The 19,152-nt window shown below is 41.6% G+C and overlaps 1 protein-coding gene across 1 annotated transcript in view; it reads right to left on the reverse strand.

Annotated features, from left to right (window-relative positions):
- zranb2 (zinc finger, RAN-binding domain containing 2) overlaps positions 1-8,278 on the reverse strand; it is a 28,893-nt gene extending 20,615 nt beyond the window's left edge. The window contains exons 1-3 of the mRNA XM_060920135.1: positions 8,166-8,278; positions 1,212-1,264; positions 1,013-1,121 (exon numbers count right to left, since the gene is read on the reverse strand). Of these exons, the coding sequence (XP_060776118.1) occupies positions 1,013-1,121; positions 1,212-1,264; positions 8,166-8,221 (218 nt within the window). The 5' untranslated portion in view covers positions 8,222-8,278. The remainder of the gene's footprint in view (positions 1-1,012; positions 1,122-1,211; positions 1,265-8,165) is intronic.
- Between the last annotated feature and the right edge of the window lie 10,874 nt (positions 8,279-19,152).

Here is a 19,152-nt window from a genome sequence, read left to right on the forward strand (position 1 = left end):
GGAAGGAGAGAAAGGGGAGAGCAAAAGGAGAAAGAGAAAACCAGAAAGGAGACAGAGAGAGACTTTGCCCATGTTGCCTATGTAATGGAAGCCATGGCTTAAAGCTTAGAGAAGCATCTTTGGAACCAAAAGGTTGCTGGCTCAATTCCCTGGACTAGCAGGAATGGCTGAAGTGCCCTTGAGCAAGGCACCTACACACATCAGCACAAACAACTCCGCAAGCCCACGCTCGGGGATGAGAACTGGCTGTGAACGGAATCAAATGCAAAAAAAGAACCCATCAAGACTACCGTATTTTCTGGACTATAAGCCGCTACTTTTTTCCTAGGTTTTGAACCATGCGGCTTATACAAAGGTGCGGCTATTCTGTGGATTTTTCTTCCACCGCTAGGGGCGCTCTAACCGGAAGTAGAATCAAAAATAAGATAGACGAAAAATCAATGCAAAGAAGAATTAGCAGATCTTTAGCAGATAGAACACGCACGACAAATTACTAACTGGTAATTATTTTCAAATCCAGCGAAGATGATTAAAGTGACTTGTGGTTTCAAACACAGGAGAAATGAAGGTAAATAAATACCGGTTATTTTCTCTTGGTTCTGTTCCGTTTTAATCAGCAAAGTTGCTGCCGTGTTAAAAGGCACTGTTCGGAAAGAATCTGTTCAGGTACATACATGTACATTTACAGTACAAAATCGTTCTGTACATGCAGTAAATATCTAATTTTTCAACATAGATATCTGCGGCTTATAGCCCGGTGCGGCTTGTATATCTTTTTTTTTTTTTTTTTTAAATAGAGCGGATGCGGCTTATATACAGGTGCGCTCTATAGTCCAGAAAATACGGTAATTAATACAATAACCGGAATCAATCATGCGGGCTACGATACAGCACCAGAGAAGAGCTTGCATTTTTGATGGTACTACCCAGATTCCTCCACTCCTCCGGTACACAAACACCGTGACCACGCCCAATCCTGTGTGTGAGGGTGTGTTTATGTGAGAAAGCTCACGTTTTGCACTGCCAGTCGTTGGCACTGAAGAGTCCCCTGCTCTTCTCAGCCAGAGTCTTCCCGATCTCCGTTCCGCCTGCCTTCATCAGCTTCGCATCTGTCGTTTTCTCTGTTCGGACACACAACAAGCCTTCGTTTATCATTTTAAAAAGGTTCACAGCACAGCTGTACGCGATTAACAACGCGCATCGTGACTTACCCCTTCCACATCGGTTACAGCTCGTTCTTCTGGCAAAGTTCACATTTCCACACCTTGGGATACAAAAAAAAACACGAGAGAGATGATCAGGGATGTCGGGTGATAATACTGGTGATGAGAGGTAGTGAATAAGTGCTCTGTGAAAAACACACACTGATGAGCTTCTTGTTAAAAAAGTTAATCTCGTAAAGATTTGTTCATTCCTACATTGCAATCATCACAAACACACAACTGGGCATTAATGGTAGTCCGACTGTCCGGGACGACCAAGCGTTTGGGTCCAGACAAATCAAATCCACATCTGCCTGTCTGACAGGATGAGTTGAACATTTGTTGAAAATCACCGTTTTTATAGAAATTATTCAAAAGTTACATCAAAACCAGTTCAATTCCCTCAGCGATCCGGCCGCGTTACTGTTTACAAAATTCTGGGGAAGCCGAATCCAACAGGTGTGTGTGCGTGTGTAAAAATAACCACGTCGTAATATTTAATTCTATATCAAGACTCATCGAAATCTGAGAAACAGCGATCAAATACCTCGATAAAATAAATATCTGTGGTGAATCTTCATTTCATTCAGACTTTCGTTGTATTTTTCTTTTCACATCAACCATCACAAAATGTCGTATTTCGCAGGAATTTTCCCACAGTGCCGAACTCACTCACGGTTTGTTTTCATTCACAGTGTGATTCGGTCCCTTTATCATGTCCAAGTCGTTTTCTTTAGATTAACTTATACTTCAGGTTTTACTGGATTAATCAGAATTTAACTTTATTTCCGGGCGGCACGGTGGTGTAGTGGTTAGCGCTGTCGCCTCACAGCAAGAAGGTCCGGGTTCGAGCCCCGTGGCCGGCGAGGGCCTTTCTGTGCGGAGTTTGCATGTTCTCCCCGTGTCCGCGTGGGTTTCCTCCGGGTGCTCCGGTTTCCCCCACAGTCCAAAGACATGCAGGTTAGGTTAACTGGTGACTCTAAATTGAGCGTAGGTGTGAATGTGAGTGTGAATGGTTGTCTGTGTCTATGTGTCAGCCCTGTGATGACCTGGCGACTTGTCCAGGGTGAACCCCGCCTTTCGCCTGTAGTCAGCTGGGATAGGCTCCAGCTTGCCTGCGACCCTGTAGAAGGATAAAGCGGCTACAGATAATGAGATGAGATGTTTTCAGGACTTGTCTTGTTCTTCTGTTGCAGAAAAAAGTTTTTAAAACTATAAATTTTTTAAAACATGTACTTTTGTCTAAATAACTCAATTATACCCCTAGAAAATATCAGTACTGCCTTGAGCTGTGTACTTAAAAACTTGCCAAAATACCCCAAGTTTTTAGGGCAAAAGGAAACTCAACGGGGGCAAAAAATTTGAGGCCATAAAAGATGTCAAAAGTTAAAGGAGAACTGAAGTCATTTTTAAACTTGCTTTATTTCTTAATTAACATGTTATTCAATTACGTTTTTGGTTTTAGTAACCTTATATCGTGACTCGTATTGGCAACTAATTGCAATTAAATATTATACTTATTGGCCTTTTTGGTTTTTAGCGGTGTTGAACTTAATTCATTTGGTCCACGGCAGGCGTCGCTTATCCACGCGATTTTCACGAGACTTGGAAACGCGAAGTGTCAGCGCTGCCATTTCGAGATTTGCCAGCTTCATCTGTGGCGCGTGCACCTGAAGGCGCGTCTCGGCTGAACTCCAGCACGCGCGCCATGAACAAGGTGCACCGGCGCTCAACTAAGGAACTGTGTGTTTACCTATATAAAGTGCATATCACGGGTAAATTCAGGAGCAAGATCAATGTAATTCTCCTATTTTATATTAAACTTTGGTCAAATATCTGTCACATTTTGCGTTTTGCGCAATACCAGAAAAATTCAGTTGAAATCGAGCCATTTGAGGCGAATTGGTCCGCCTCTGAAAAAACTTGGCATTTGGATTTCCCGGCAAACATTGATTTTCGTGACGTCGCGTGCGGGACACCTCCTTCTGAATCCTACGTCAGCGCTGGTTTATTTATGAGAAAACGACCTGGTGGTTTTCTGCAAATTTCTTCAACGTTATCACGTAATTATTAAAATGTTTAACAGATGTATCGTAGGAGGGTGTAGCAACACCAATCTTGATGGGATTAGTACTCATCGTTTTCCAAAAGACCGGACAACGAGAGAGAAATGGGAGCGCTTCGTGCGAGGCACCCGGAAAAACTGGCTACATGCTACAGCATTATTTGCAGTACTCGCGTCACAAGGCCTGACGACTTTGAGAACTATTTGCAGTGGGAAATGGGCTTTGCAAGGCAACTTGATCTGAAAAAAAGACGCAGTTCCATCTGTCAGAATGCCCAAAGCAACACCATCTCCATCTGTGTCAGCGTCACCAAAGGAGCCAGCCGTGTTCGTCTCCCCTGACAGAAGGCGAAGTGCCGCATCCACCGAGGTCCTTGAAGCCGAGGACCAAGCAGAGCCGAGAAAAAGACCAAGAAAATCGGCAATTCACAGGTTGACTGTTGCCAGGGTAAGAAATAATTCTGACATCTCATTATATTCTCCATCCAAAAGGTGAAGTAACACTGCACTCTAGTGACAATTCCATATTTCAATGCAAAAATTGCTAGCTGCTAAACTTGGTCTACACAGGCTGTGCACTGAAACCGTGCAAGCTCGCACAGCCTGCTTGCGCTTCCAAAGGTGACGTCACGAATCTGGCTCCAGACTCCCTTGGGATTTTCCCAGACGCGTTTTATTTTTTTCTGCTGTAGACAGATGGCCTTGTGCAAAATTACCCTTCAGGATGTGTGTGTAAAGGGACATACTTTCATATACTCCCCCCCCCCCCCCCCAAAATTGGTCCAGGATATGCACTTTAAAGACTGTGCTGATGCATTTGCATCGCGAAGTATTACAGTACGCATGTACGCATTACGGAGCCTTTCTACCTGTTGTCTTGATTTCCTGTTTCTCGATCCTTGTGCCCGTTTCTCATTCTTGTCCTCGCTTAGCCTTTGATGTACCGTTTGTGCCTCGACCGACCCTTTTGCCTGTATTCTCGTTTTTGATCTAGCCTGCTGTTTTGGACTGTTTGCCTGTGTGTGTGAGATTATATATATATATATATATATATATATATATATATACACACACACACACACACACACTGCACTTTATTAAACTGTATACTTCTGCACATACGTCCGCCTACCTCGCATACATGACATGGAGATTATTCCATACGACTTCGAACCAACGTGGAGTAGAGAAGAGCTGGAAAGACGACAGGATAAGGACTAGTCTCCGTCGTGCTGGTATTTACGTCATTACTGTCGCACAATTAAAACGTGCCAGATCAGTCGGCTGGTAGGTTTTCAAAATAATAAATACATGCATGTGTTTTTGTGATAAATTCAGATTATACTGAGCGCATTTCCCACATAATCCTGACTAAGGTTTCGGACAGCGCTACAAAACGGCGTCTGGACTATATAGTACCCTATATAGTGATTAAGGAGCGATTTCGGACACAGGGAAAACTTCCGGCTTGATTACATCAGCATTCGAAAGAGGGCGCGCGCGTCTTTTGACAACGTTGGCAGATGTCGGTCACTTTGATTTCCGCTGTACGTTTTACTCCCGTCCTACGATGTCTCGCACAGGTCTCAACGAATCTCGTTTACGGCCGTTGCTTTGACATACGGACTGATATTACAGAGCATATTTCAAACACTCATAACTTGCTATAGCAGCGACAAAATAGCGATCAAAAATGCGTTCCGATATTTAATAAAATGAGATTGAATTTTGACGATAAAATAAATTTGCTTTCAGTTCTCCTTTAACGTTGAGGCCTGGAGTATCTTAATGGCTTTGGTGATGCTTTTTAAGACACCACAGTTACGATACATCAGGGAGAAAAACCCCTCTGTCAATCAAATGCTTTTCTTGGAGAGATACTCCAGTGATCATCATATTAACCCCAGATGTAAAACCAATCCAGTCCAAATAGGGTTTTAACAGGGGAAAAAAAAATGTGCACATATACACAGACAGAAATATAAATTTCTTATTAATGCACAATAATTATTCTGTACAAATAATTTTGAAAAAAAAAATCCACAGGATTAATGACCAAAAAAACAAAAGGAACTAGACCATATATATTAGTCGTCGACTTACGACTGCGTTTGGTTACGACTGACCGGTCGTAAACCGATCTGGTCGTAAGTCGGCCTGTGTTAAATGAACGTAAGTATATTGTGATGTGTAATGATATTGTAATCATCTTAAAGTCTTATTTTATCAACATTTTATTTCATTACCTCGGCTCATTATTTGGTTTAAGTCAAACACTGCATACTACACTGCGTACAGTACAATTCGTTTAATATGTGCAAAACAAAAAATACGAAATACAGGTGTGAAAAATAGAAAACATTTTAGTTTGAAACGTACCAAAATACAAATGTAAAACATAGCAAAATACAAAACTTAGTGACCGCTGGCATCACTGGTGCTCGGCTGTGGGTCGTCCACGTCATCATCAGCTGTTGCAGCGCTCGGGCTGGCGGGAGCATTTGCTCGTTTCATAAACCAGGAGCTGGGGCGGAAACTGTATGACGGAGTGCGCGAGGGAGACTGCACATGTGCCTGGAGCTGGGGCGGAAACTGTTGTACGCGGCGAGAAGCGCTGCCGGGAGCAGGGGCGGAAACTGTCGTCCGCTCAGCTGGGAAACACTTGCCAGTCATAACCAGATGGTCGTAAAGTCGATCGGTCGTAAGTCGCAAGTCGACGACTACCTGTCTGTCTCAGAAACTGGGTACTAATATACAGTCAATAAACTATACGGTTTTGAATGGTGATGTTGGTTTTAATTTGAAATAAAATGATGAAAGAAATAATACAGATAAAACTAAATCTTTGATGCGAATATTCAGAATTTGGCAAAAATTCTGCAAATTTGTGGAAAAATGGCGGCTTGATCTGGGACATGATAAACGGTCGACTACATCGCATTCCCTTAAAAAGGTTGTAGTCCACTGAAAAGTCTACAGTTATCACTAATTGTATTTTAAGTTGTAACTTTATACACCTAAGGATTGGTGCGCTCACAGAATAATCATAACCGTAATAAAACATCATGCAAAATATTTCATCACCGTCGTAACTCCGTTTTCCGCAAACCCAAAACCAATACGATCGTGTGTTTTGATCTAAACGGAAAGCCTCAGGGTCGAGGTCACGACCTCACCAAAAGTAGGAACTTAAAATCACTACGCCGTATAAAAACTTAGTTATAAATCTGTGATTTTGTTTTTTAAAACGAAAGCTGAAAGTTAGGTATAGAATATGTTTCTTACAGAATATGTTACGATGGTAGCTGGTCTTGTATGAGTTTCTGAGCTATAAAATGAGTTGTGGTCTATTTTTTACCGTAGCGTGTTATTTGTGTGCGGGGAAGGACACGCATTAACAATTTCCATGTGTAGAATGGAATTTTCCACTCCAACAGTTAGAAGTTGATCGTGCTTCCATTTGCGGTCTCTCTGTTACGCGGGTGATCTGTTCGGACGTTATCGCTGAAAAGGTGAGTTTTGACAGTTTTATTTTGTTTTAGTCTTGCAGTATAAGGCAATAGGATGTTTCTTTCATATCTTACTTTCATATTTCATAGTGTTTGCATATTTTTGGCCAATATTTTGCAACCATGGTCAATTTAGATCGAACTTTTGATAGAATCTACGGCCAGTCATTTGCCTCGCGCTCCGTCCGGTGCGGTAGTGATGTCCCGTTGCTCGCGCGCCGCAGCAGAGACCCGCGCGACCTTCAGCTGGTACAGTCGCTGTTCTTTTACTGCCGCCGTTATTCTCATCTTTCCGGTGTGTTCTTGATTTTTCCATTGTGTCCTATTTCGCCATATCAAATACCCAAACTGTGTCATATTATTCATATTTAAGTGAATAATCAATTCAGTCATCATAACTTGGCATTTTTAACCCAAGCAATCAAAAAGAGGAAATTTATTCAATATTTTCACTCATCTGTGAAGGAGGGGCTTTAATTCTTCATGATGGAGTTATTTTATATGGAAATCAGTTTTACAAAAGCATTTGAATTGTAATCAAAAAGATGTTCCACAGTGGAGGCCAGATAAAGCAAGATACTATATTCTTATTAAACATGACAAAAGAAACATTGAGTGTTAGGAAAATGCAAAAAAAAAAAAAAAAACAACTAAAATTAGAAAATTTATTTTTTGACCATAATGTCCCAAATGAGAGACCAGTTTCTGAGACAATATAAAATTCAAAACAGAACAAGAAACCACTCGTACCTATAAAACCCGTTATACATTTTATAGTTTTGATTTTTTAAAATGTTTTTATTTAACATTTTTCTCTTGAAGAACCGTAAACGAATCAGTGAGTCATATACCGGAATCATTTGAGAACCGAACTAAGTGAACCGATTCACTAAAAAAAAAGAATCTCTCTCTTCACAGACAACCAGTCAAGACACAAAAGAAGGCCTTGCTTTTAATAAAGGTCACTTATTTCTGAAAAATATTGCTCTAACTAAATTCATATACTTTTAAACTTTAAAAAAATATTCAAAAGATAGATTTGCTTACATGAAGCTCTGAAGCGTTAGCTAGCAAAGGGCTAGCTAGCATGCAAGCTGTCACAATAGAAAGTAGCTCGCAATGCTGCTAATATAAGATTAAAAACACACGAATATAAAAGTTATTTGATTTAAAGTGTTTCTTCAAAGAGTAGTTTGTTATTTAAATAACTACTTCATGCAAATACGTGTAAAGCAATGCAGGCCAAGTGACACACAACGTCACCTAGCGAGTTAGCTTCGTTCGTATTTCTTCTATAAAAAGCGCCGTAAACGATTTGTTCCAAATGCACAAAGATGACAAATCACATCACAACGCTTTAAGAAATCCCAACTATACATTTTTACTTACTTTTTATCTGGACAAATCCAGTCTCCGTCACTCACACGAAAACTCTTTCCAGACATTTTGCCCAAAGTGGCCACTCTCTCGGGATCTCACAGGAAAACTGACGGCGCCTGAACATTAATATTCCCCCTAATATAGTTTCTTATTTTATGACCATCACATGTAACCAATTTTTTCTTTAAATCAGCAGTGTAAATATATATCACTTTATAACCTCCTTCGTGAGTCGGTTTTAAATCGTGTATTTTCAACTCGACGTGTTTTAAACAGGCAATTCATTTAGACACCTCATGAGAGGAACACGCACGTCGGAAGAAGGACCACAAGTGGGCGTGGTTCTGTTACCAAAGAAATGTGTACTGTGAGTCGGATCAGCTCATTTCTAAGAGTCGACTCTTTCGAATCCGAAGCTGCTCATTGATATATATATATATATGAATCGGTGCCATTTCCGTCCCGAGAAAATTACATGTATAAATGCACATAAAAATGTACTTTAAAATCCATTTCCTTATTACGCAGAATGTCCTGCACATTGATCTGATTTCAAATTTAAGATATATAATTGTAAGGATTAATAAAAACTACCTAAAACACTGAAAAATAGCATGTGTTACCTGTCCCCGCACTCTAACTTTATACTTAACTATGAAATATTATGATTAAAATCCTTCAGAAACAGTATTTCTTTTGCACTGTTGTGTGACTCCATATCCTATCCATGATTTAAATATATGTTTTTCATAAGAAATCCACAATATCTTAGTTAAAATACACATTTTAGTCACATGCTCAACAGGAAGTTACATCAGTTGTGTCTTTTGAAGGCCATGGGAATATTTGATGATTTTTTTTAACTTTGACTGATAAGGTCAATGTCAACATACTGTCCTGTTACTTAAATTATTTCTTAGATGATATTTGTTTATTTTAAAAATACAGATTTTTGGCAAATCACTAGAATGTGCTAAGTGTGGTCATGTTATTAGCGATGACGCCATGTGGCTTAGTTCCATGCATTAGCTAATCCTAGGCTAAAAACTCAGTCCTGTTACTTTCAGTCCTGTTACTCATATAAAGAGTATACAGCCATCTTTGACTTCCAAACCTTGTAAAAAATAAATAACATAGCCTGAGGTTGACCAATACACATTTTGAATAGTTAAATATGTGTGTTATTATAATCAGTGTTGAAAAGATATAACAAATTAAGTTTAATTTGGGAGTGGTACAATAAGCAAATGGCACCCATTCGGTGGAATGTCCCATATATATATATATATATATATATATATATATATATATATATATATATATATATATATACACACACACACAGTCAAGCCCGAAATTATTCATACCCCTGGCAAATTTTGACTTAAAATTACTTTTATTCAACCAGCAAGGTTTTTCTTGATTGGAAATGACACAGGCGTTTCCCAAAAGATAATAACACGATCTACAAGAGGAATCATTGTGGAAAAAAATATATTTCTCAGCTTTTATTTACATTTGAACAAAAAGTGGCATATCCAAAATTATTCATACCCTTCTCAATAATCAATAGAAAAGCCTTTATTAGCTATTACAGCAATCAAACGCTTCCTATAACTGCTGACCAGTTTTTTGCATGTCTCCACTGGTATTTTTGCCCATTCATCTTTAGCGATGAGCTCCAACTCTTTCAGGTTGGAGGGTCTCCTTGCCATCACCCTGATCTTTAGCTCCCTCCACAGATTATCAATTGGATTTAAGTCAGGACTCTGGCTGGGCCACTGCAAAACGTTAATGTTTTTGTCCGCTAACCATTTCTTCACCACTTTTGCTGTGTGTTTTGGGTCGTTGTCATGCTGAAATGTCCACTGGTGCCCACAGCCAAGTTTCTCTGCAGACCGCCCGATGATGTTGTTGAGAATCCTGAAGTACTGCTCTTTGTTCATGGTGCCGTTTACTGTGATTAGGTTCCCTTGTCCATTGGCTGAAAAACACCCCCAAAGCATTAGGTTCCCACCACCATGTTTGACAGTGGGGATGGTGTTCTTAGGGTTGAAGGCTTCTCCTTTTTTACACCAAATGAAGGACACATCATTGTGGCCGAACAATTCAAATTTTGTTTCATCTGACAATAAAAAAGAAGGCCAGAAGTCTTCTTCTTTGTCCAGATGAGCATTTACAAAGGCCAAACAAGCTTTTGTGTGCCTTATCTGGAGAAGTGGCGTCCTCCTTGGTCTGCGTCCGTGGAACCCAGCAGTGTGCAGTGTCCGTTGGACTGTCTGCCTCGAGATCTTGCCACCAGCAGAGCCCAGATTCACCAGGATGGCCTTGGTGGTGATCTTTGGATTCTTTTTCACCTCTCTCACTATCCTCCCGGCCAGCACAGGTGTCACGTTTGGCTTCCGACCATGTCCTCTGAGACTTTCCACAGTGCGGAACGTCTTGTATTTTTTCATAATACTTTGCACTGTGGGGCGGCACGGTGGTGTAGTGGTTAGCGCTGTCGCCTCACAGCAAGAAGGTTTGGGTTCGAGCCCCGTGGCTGGCGAGGGCCTTTCTGTGCGGAGTTTGCATGTTCTCCCCGTGTCCGCGTGGGTTTCCTCTGGGTGCTCTGGTTTCCCCCACAGTCCAAAGACATGCAGGTTAGGTTAACTGGTGACTCTAAATTGACCGTAGGTGTGAATGTGAATGGTTGTCTGTGTGTCAGCCCTGTGATGACCTGGTGACTTGTCCAGGGTGTACCCCGCCTTTCGCCCGTAGTCAGCTGGGATAGGCTCCAGCTTGCCTGCGACCCTGTAGAACAGGATAAAGCGGCTAGAGATAATGAGATGAGACTTTGCACTGTAGCCACTGGAACTTGAAAACATTTAGATATGGCCTTATAGCCCTTTCCTGACTTGTGAGCAGCCACAATGCGCAGCCGCAGGTCCTCAGTGAGCTCCTTTGTCTTAGCCATGACTGTCCACAAACCACCTGCAGAGAGCTGCTGTTTTTCACCTGTTGAATTGATTAAAACAGATGTTCCCAATTAATCAGGGTCATTAGGATGCTTTAGAACAGCTTGGACTATTTGGAATGGTAGAACTTTGGATTTTCCCATAGACTGTGACAGTTTGCAAAGGGTATGAATAATTTTGGACATGACACTTTTTGTTCAAATGTAAATAAAAGCTAAGAAATATTTTTTTTCCACAATGATGCCTCTTGTACATCATCTTATTATCTTTTAGGAGACGCCTGTGTCATTTCCGGGAAAAAAAAAAACCTTGCTGGTTGAATAAAAGTAACTTTAAGTCAAAATTTGCCAGGGGTATGAATAATTTAGGGCTTAACTGTATATTTAGATTAGATTAGATTAGATTAGATTAGATTAGATTAGATTAGATTAGATTAGATTAGATTAGATAGAACTTTATTGATCCCTTTGGGCGGGTTCCCTCAGGGAAATTAAGATTCCAGCAGCATCATTACAGGATAAACAGAGAATAGAAAATAGAGAAAAAAACTTCTAGATAGATTAAATTAAATTGAGTATTTACATATACAAATATAAAAAGAATAAGATATGGGGAAGAGAGGAGGGGGGAAAAAAGGGGCCAGCAGGAGAGATATTGCACATTGTCCAGTATTGCTTTTTGTCAGGCTAGGCTACTGCTCCTTCCCATCCTCTGTCCTCCTGGTACCCCTCCTCCCCCCCAGAGAGGAGTTGTACAGTCTGATGGCGTGAGGGACAAAGGAGTTTTTAAGTCTGTTCGTCCTGCACTTGGGAAGGAGCATTCTGTCACTGAACAGGCTCCTCTGGTTGCTGATGACGGTGTGCAGAGGGTGACTGGCATCGTCCATGATGTTCAATAGTTTGTCCATAGTCCTCTTCTCTCCCACCGTCACCACAGAGTCCAGCTTCATGCCGACCACAGAGCCGGCCCACCTGATCAGTTTGTCCAGCCTGGATGTGTCCTTCTTGGATGTGCTGCCCCTCCAGCACACCACGGTGTAAAACAGGACACTGGCGACCACAGACTGATAGAACATCCACAGGAGTTTCCTGCAGATGTTAAAGGGCCGCAGCTTCCTAAGGAAGTATAGCCTGCTCTGTCCCTTCCTGTACAGGTGGTTGGTGTTGCAAGTCCAGTCCAGCTTGCTGTCCAGCCACAGCCCGACGTACTTGTAGGAATCCACAGCCTCCACCTCGACTCCCTCGATCAGAACTGGTCGTGACCTTGGTCTGGACCTCCCAAAGTCAATGACCAGCTCCTTGGTCTTCGAGGATATACCGTATATATATTTCTCATCTCATTATCTCTAGCCGCTTTATCCTGTTCTACAGGGTCGCAGGCAAGCTGGAGCCTATCCCAGCTGACTACGGGCGAAAGGCGGGGTACACCCTGGACAAGTCGCCAGGTCATCACAGGGCTGACACATAGACACAGACAACCATTCACACTCACATTCACACCTACGCTCAATTTAGAGTCACCAGTTAACCTAACCTGCATGTCTTTGGACTGTGGGGGAAACCGGAGCACCCGGAGGAAACCCACGCGGACACGGGGAGAACATGCAAACTCCACACAGAAAGGCCCTCGCCGGCCACGGGGCTCGAACCCGGACCTTCTTGCTGTGAGCTGACAGCGCTAACCACTACACCACCATGCCGCCCAAGTAACAAAATAATTGATAAAATATTTTTAAACGAACTCAGTCTGAAAGCAACACGACTTACCAATAACATTCATGCTAACAAACAGCTCAGATGCTGAAAAAATATTTTAGCAGTATAATATGGATTAAACTGCACTGCTGACATAAAAAAAAAAATATGCTTAAATATGAGAGTCGACTCTGGATGTTCACTCAAAGGGAGCCGATTCAAAGAACCGACTCGATTGAATCTAGGAGTCTTGAATAGTGATGAAAAATAAGTGTAGTTGATGATTTCGATCAATTATAACAGTTGTGAGTGTAAAAATATATAAAACCAGATAATTATATACGTGTGAGATTGTTGGGGAAATATATTTTACTTTAATCCGAGGCATCTTTCTTGAAAGTGAAATAATAATTCTTAATTCATGTACTTGTGTCATTTTTAAAATTTCAGTTAATTGAACATGATTTCCTCCACTTCTCTGAGAAGTTCTTCATGAAGGAACCATTTATTCCACATTAGGAGCAGCAATAACATTTCAGACATTGCTTTATTTTCGCTTTCAGTGATGAACAGATGGTCTGAGAAAGTGGATACTGCCATCTGCTGGTGAAATGGCGTATAGTGTAGAGTAGAGTAAAGTTAAAAAAAAGTAAAAGAAAAAAAAAAAACCCACACACATTAGTATAAGCCCCAAAACTTTTGTTGTCATCCCTATTATTACAACCCCGATTCCAAAAAAGTTGGGACACAGTACAAATTGTAAATAAAAACGGAATGCAATGATGTGGAAGTTTCAAAATTCCATATTTTATTCAGAATAGAACATAGATGACATATCAAATGTTTAAACTGAGAAAATGTATCATTTAAAGAGAAAAATTAGGTGATTTTAAATTTCATGACAACAACACATCTCAAAAAAGTTGGGACAAGGCCATGTTTACCACTGTGAGACATCCCCTTTTCTCTTTACAACAGTCTGTAAACGTCTGGGGACTGAGGAGACAAGTTGCTCAAGTTTAGGGATAGGAATGTTAACCCATTCTTGTCTAATGTAGGATTCTAGTTGCTCAACTGTCTTAGGTCTTTTTTGTCGTATCTTCCGTTTTATGATGCGCCAAATGTTTTCTATGGGTGAAAGATCTGGACTGCAGGCTGGCCAGTTCAGTACCCGGACCCTTCTTCTACGCAGCCATGATGCTGTAATTGATGCAGTATGTGGTTTGGCATTGTCATGTTGGAAAATGCAAGGTCTTCCCTGAAAGAGACGTCGTCTGGATGGGAGCATATGTTGCTCTAGAACCTGGATATACCTTTCAGCATTGATGGTGTCTTTCCAGATGTGTAAGCTGCCCATGCCACACGCACTAATGCAACCCCATACCATCAGAGATGCAGGCTTCTGAACTGAGTGCTGATAACAACTCGGGTCGTCCTTCTCCTCTTTAGTCCGAATGACACGGCGTCCCTGATTTCCATAAAGAACTTCAAATTTTGATTCGTCTGACCACAGAACAGTTTTCCACTTTGCCACAGTCCATTTTAAATGAGCCTTGGCCCAGAGAAGACGTCTGCGCTTCTGGATCGTGTTTAGATATGGCTTCTTCTTTGAACTATAGAGTTTTAGCTGGCAACGGCGGATGGCACGGTGAATTGTGTTCACAGATAATGTTCTCTGGAAATATTCCTGAGCCCATTTTGTGATTTCCAATACAGAAGCATGCCTGTATGTGATGCAGTGCCGTCTAAGGGCCCGAAGATCACGGGCACCCAGTATGGTTTTCTGGCCTTGACCCTTACGCACAGAGATTCTTCCAGATTCTCTGAATCTTTTGATGATATTATGCACTGTAGATGATGATATGTTCAAACTCTTTGCAATTTTACACTGTCAAACTCCTTTCTGATATTGCTCCACTATTTGCCGGTGCAGAATTAGGGGGATTGGTGATCCTCTTCCCATCTTTACTTCTGAGAGCCGCTGCCACTCCAAGATGCTCTTTTTATACCCAGTCATGTTAATGACCTATTGCCAATTGACCTAATGAGTTGCAATTTGGTCCTCCAGCTGTTCCTTTTTTGTACCTTTAACTTTTCCAGCCTCTTATTGCCCCTGTCCCAACTTTTTTGAGATGTGTTGCTGTCATGAAATTTCAAATGAGCCAATATTTGGCATGAAATTTCAAAATGTCTCACTTTCGACATTTGATATGTTGTCTACCGGTATGTTCTATTGTGAATACAATATCAGTTTTTGAGATTTGTAAATTATTGTATTCTGTTTTTATTTACAATTTGTACTTTGTCCCAACTTTTTTGGAATCGGGGTTGTAATAATTTCCTTATATTTATGGTCTACACTTGCTTTTTCCCCCCCTCTCTTATAATACATAGGGCCAAATTACTCAATTCTGATTGGTCAATCAAGGAGGGCTTTTTTCCTTAACACGGGGTGTATTTCTGAAATGCTATTGGCTAGTTCGTTGCTTGGTTATGGTTACAAAAATTAGCAAATTTTGTCAACAAAATGGCTGACTCTGCTGACTCAGCAATGCCGCGTTTCGCTATATTTGACGAAGAAATGATAAACCAATTGAAAGCTGCAAGCGAAAATGAAAATACCAAAAAAAGTATGAATTTTTGGCTTTCCATGTTTAAGAAATGGGCTGCAGAAAGACAAATAAACGACTCTCTAGTGGCGTATGAATGCTGCGAGTTAAACAAGGTGCTATCACAGTTTTTTTGTGTCATGATGAAAGACGCTTTAGAAACTGATTCAAATGTGTAAGATAGTCTCGTGCCCTGATTGGTTCAGAAAACGCGAATGACAAATGTTGTGAACTTGAATGGCTTCCGAAGTATGAATTTGGCCCTATATATTATAAACAGGGGCGGCACGGTGGTGTAGCGGTTAGCGCTGTCGCCTCACAGCAAGAAGGTCCGGGTTCGAGCCCCGTGGCCGGCGAGGGCCTTTCTGTGTGGAGTTTGCATGTTCTCCCCGTGTCCGCGTGGGTTTCCTCCGGGTGTTCCGGTTTCCCCCACAGTCCAAAGACATGCAGGTTAGGTTAACTGGTGACTCTAAATTGGCCGTAGGTGTGAATGTGAGTGTGAATGGTTGTCTGTGTCTATGTGTCAGCCCTGTGATGACCTGGCGACTTGTCCAGGGTGTACCCTGCCTTTCACCCGTAGTCAGCTGGGATAAGCTCCAGCTCGCCTGCGACCCTGTAGAACAGGATAAAGCGGCTAGAAATAATGAGATGAGATGAGATTTCAAATTTTGAAATTTTCAAAACTTTGAAATCACTCATGAAATTAATCCTTAATTTTACTCGGCCCCATACGATTACCTATACTAATAGCCTCTTGGGTTCGTTCATATTAACCTTAAGAAAATGCTTAAAATGTTTTCTTTCAAATCCACCATGTACCTTCTGGAAGTTATGACCTCTATAATAAAGCAAAAATATTTTGGAAAAGATACTTTGGTTCTGGGCGGCACGGTGGTGTAGTGGTTAGCGCTGTCGCCTCACAGCAAGAAGGTCCTGGGTTCGAGCCCCGGGGCCGGCGAGGGCCTTTCTGTGTGGAGTTTGCATGTTCTCCCCGTGTCCGCGTGGGTTTCCTCCGGGTGCTCCGGTTTCCCCCACAGTCCAAAGACATGCAGGTTAGGTTAACTGGTGACTCTAAATTGAGCGTAGGTGTGAATGTGAGTGTGAATGGTTGTCTGTGTCTATGTGTCAGCCCTGTGATGACCTGGCGACTTGTCCAGGGTGTACCCCGCCTTTCGCCTGTAGTTAGCTGGGATAGGCTCCAGCTTGCCTGCGACCCTGTAGAAGGATAAAGCGGCTAGAGATAATGAGATGAGATGAGATACTTTGGTTCTTGAGTGATTGATTTTAATCAGTGTGCACCGTTGGTTTACTGTCTCATCTGGACCTTTCCAAGATGGTGGATGCGTTGACGTTTTGTTGCTAACGGCTAGTCTACATGGTAGAGAAAGCATATGTTCTGTTCTCTTAGTCTTCCAGCAGCTCAGTTAAACATGCAGACCGTCCAACAAAACACCGAAAAACACTTAAATCATACAGTTCTCTAGCTTTCTTGCTGATATTAATGTTGTAAATTTGCATTAAAACAGAGTCTCACAACTCAAAATGCTAATTCTGCTAATAAATACCAGTGTGTCGCTCAAACAGTAGCTAGATATCATCAGGGGAGCTGAAGCAAATGGGGGAAAGTTACTCTTGCATTATTTTAAATTCCTTTAAGAAATGGTATTTAGAAAAAACTTAAGAGAAATACTTCAACATAGTTAGCACTGTAGCACGTCAGCTAGTCAAAATAGCTGAAGAGTTCATGTCTATCACAATATTTTGAGTAGAAATGAGGCCTATTCATGAAATCTATTCTTCCAAGCCAGGAAAACAGTACATATAATGAGCAGGTGGCTTATTTACTGTATGTCGACTATACAGTCAAATACAGTTTTGCACAGCTTTAGGAAAACATGACAAAGAACTTGATTTTACAGTGTTTTGAATGCATCCTGTTTTGGACTCTGTTGTAAATAAAATGCACTACAGGTTCAACATATCTTGAAACTAAATGAATAAATAAATGCATACTCCCAAAGACTTCAAGTTGAATAAATAAAGTATCTGACTCAGTGAAATGAATTGAAACATAATGAGCTCCACAGCAGCTCCCGAGGTGTCAATTTAAACGGAGATAGAGCTCCAAACTCAGCTAATATGACCGCTTTTCACAACCTCCTTCTCGAGCGCTGTAGCTCGCAATAGCACAGGGCTTGTGTTGTTCGAAAGCCACTGAAGAGCTCTTTTTAACGGTTGTAATGTGGCTATGTGACCATATAACCTATAACCATGTTGGTCGTTGTGATCTGAACTATCAGTCATTAAACAAGGGCAGAAGATTCTCAGTAATGGTGCAGACTCTCCCAGAAAGAATGAGGTCATGTGACCACTGTGCGTGCTCTATAGTTTAATTCTATGACAGGTTGTCAAACATTCGGCCCGCAGGCCACATTCGGCCTGCACAAAGATTCAAAACGGTTGCATGTCAACCAAAGATTCGACATTACATCTTTGCGTCAACCATGATCATGAAACGCAATTTGTCATCTGTCCACTAGGTGGTGACAATCTATTTCAAGTAAATAGCTAGTCATTCATGACGAAAGAAAGATCGTGAGCTTCTTGCTTTCAAGATGTTGCCAAAGAAAAGGAAAGTTGATAGAGTCTAAACTTTCAGGAAAAATAGACGAATGCCTACTTGTTTGGGGAAGTTAAGAGTACGACAGTTTGTTTAGTTTGCTCACAGCTCTGTTCACTGAAACTCTCTCTCTCTTTCACTCTCTCTCTCTCTCTCTCCCTTCTCATCTCTTTCTCTCTCTCTCTTTAACTCTCTTCCCCCACCCTTCTCATCTCCCTCCCTTCCTTCCTTCCTTCCTTCCTTCCTTCCTTCCTTCCTTCCTTCCTTCCTTCCTTCCTTCTCATCTTTCTTTCTCTCTCTTTCACTCTCTCCCCATCTCTTCTCATCTCTTCTCATCTCTCTCCCCTCCCTCATCTCTTTCTCTCTCTCCCTCCATTCTCATCCCTTTCTATCTCTCTTTCTCCTCCACCCTTCTCATTTATCTCTCTCTCCCTTCAAATCTCTCTCTCTTTCTCCCCCTCCCTTCTCATCTCTTTCTATCTCTCTCCTCCACCCTTCTCATTTCTCTCTCTCTCCCTTCAAATCTCTCTCTCTCTCCCCCTCCCTTCTCATCTCTTTCTATCTCTCTTTCTCCTCCACCCTTCTCATTTCTCTCTCTCTCTCTCTCTCTCTCTCTCTCTCTCTCTCTCCCTTCAAATCTCTTTCTCTCTCCCCCACCCTTCTCATCTCTCTCTCCCCCTCCCTTCTTTCTCATCTCTTTCTCTCTCTGTCTACTTCTCATCTCTCTCTCTCTCTTTCTCCCCCACCCTTCTCATTTCTCTCTCTCTCCCTTCAAATCTCTCTCTCTCTCTTTCTCTCTCTGTCTACCCCTCCCTTCTCATCTCTCTCTCTCTCTCTCTCTCTCTCTCTCTCTCTCTCTCTCTCTCTTTCTCCCCCACCCTTCTCATCTCTCTCTCTCTGCACTGCATGCTGGGAGTTTGCTGGTGGAGGGTGTGGTGAGCGTTAGCTGAGAGCTTGCGATTTTCCTATCGAAACTTTTCTCTTGTTTTTTCTTGTGTTATTTAATTTCTGAGTATTTTGTAGTTGTCAGTAGTGGTGGGGTTTTTTTTTTGTGTGTGTGTTTGTTTGTTGGCTGTTTGGCGGGGATGGTGTCCTCCGGGACGCCGCCCCTGTCCT

This window comes from Neoarius graeffei, chromosome 4 (assembly GCF_027579695.1).
Source record: "Neoarius graeffei isolate fNeoGra1 chromosome 4, fNeoGra1.pri, whole genome shotgun sequence".
Lineage (NCBI taxonomy): Eukaryota > Metazoa > Chordata > Actinopteri > Siluriformes > Ariidae > Neoarius > Neoarius graeffei.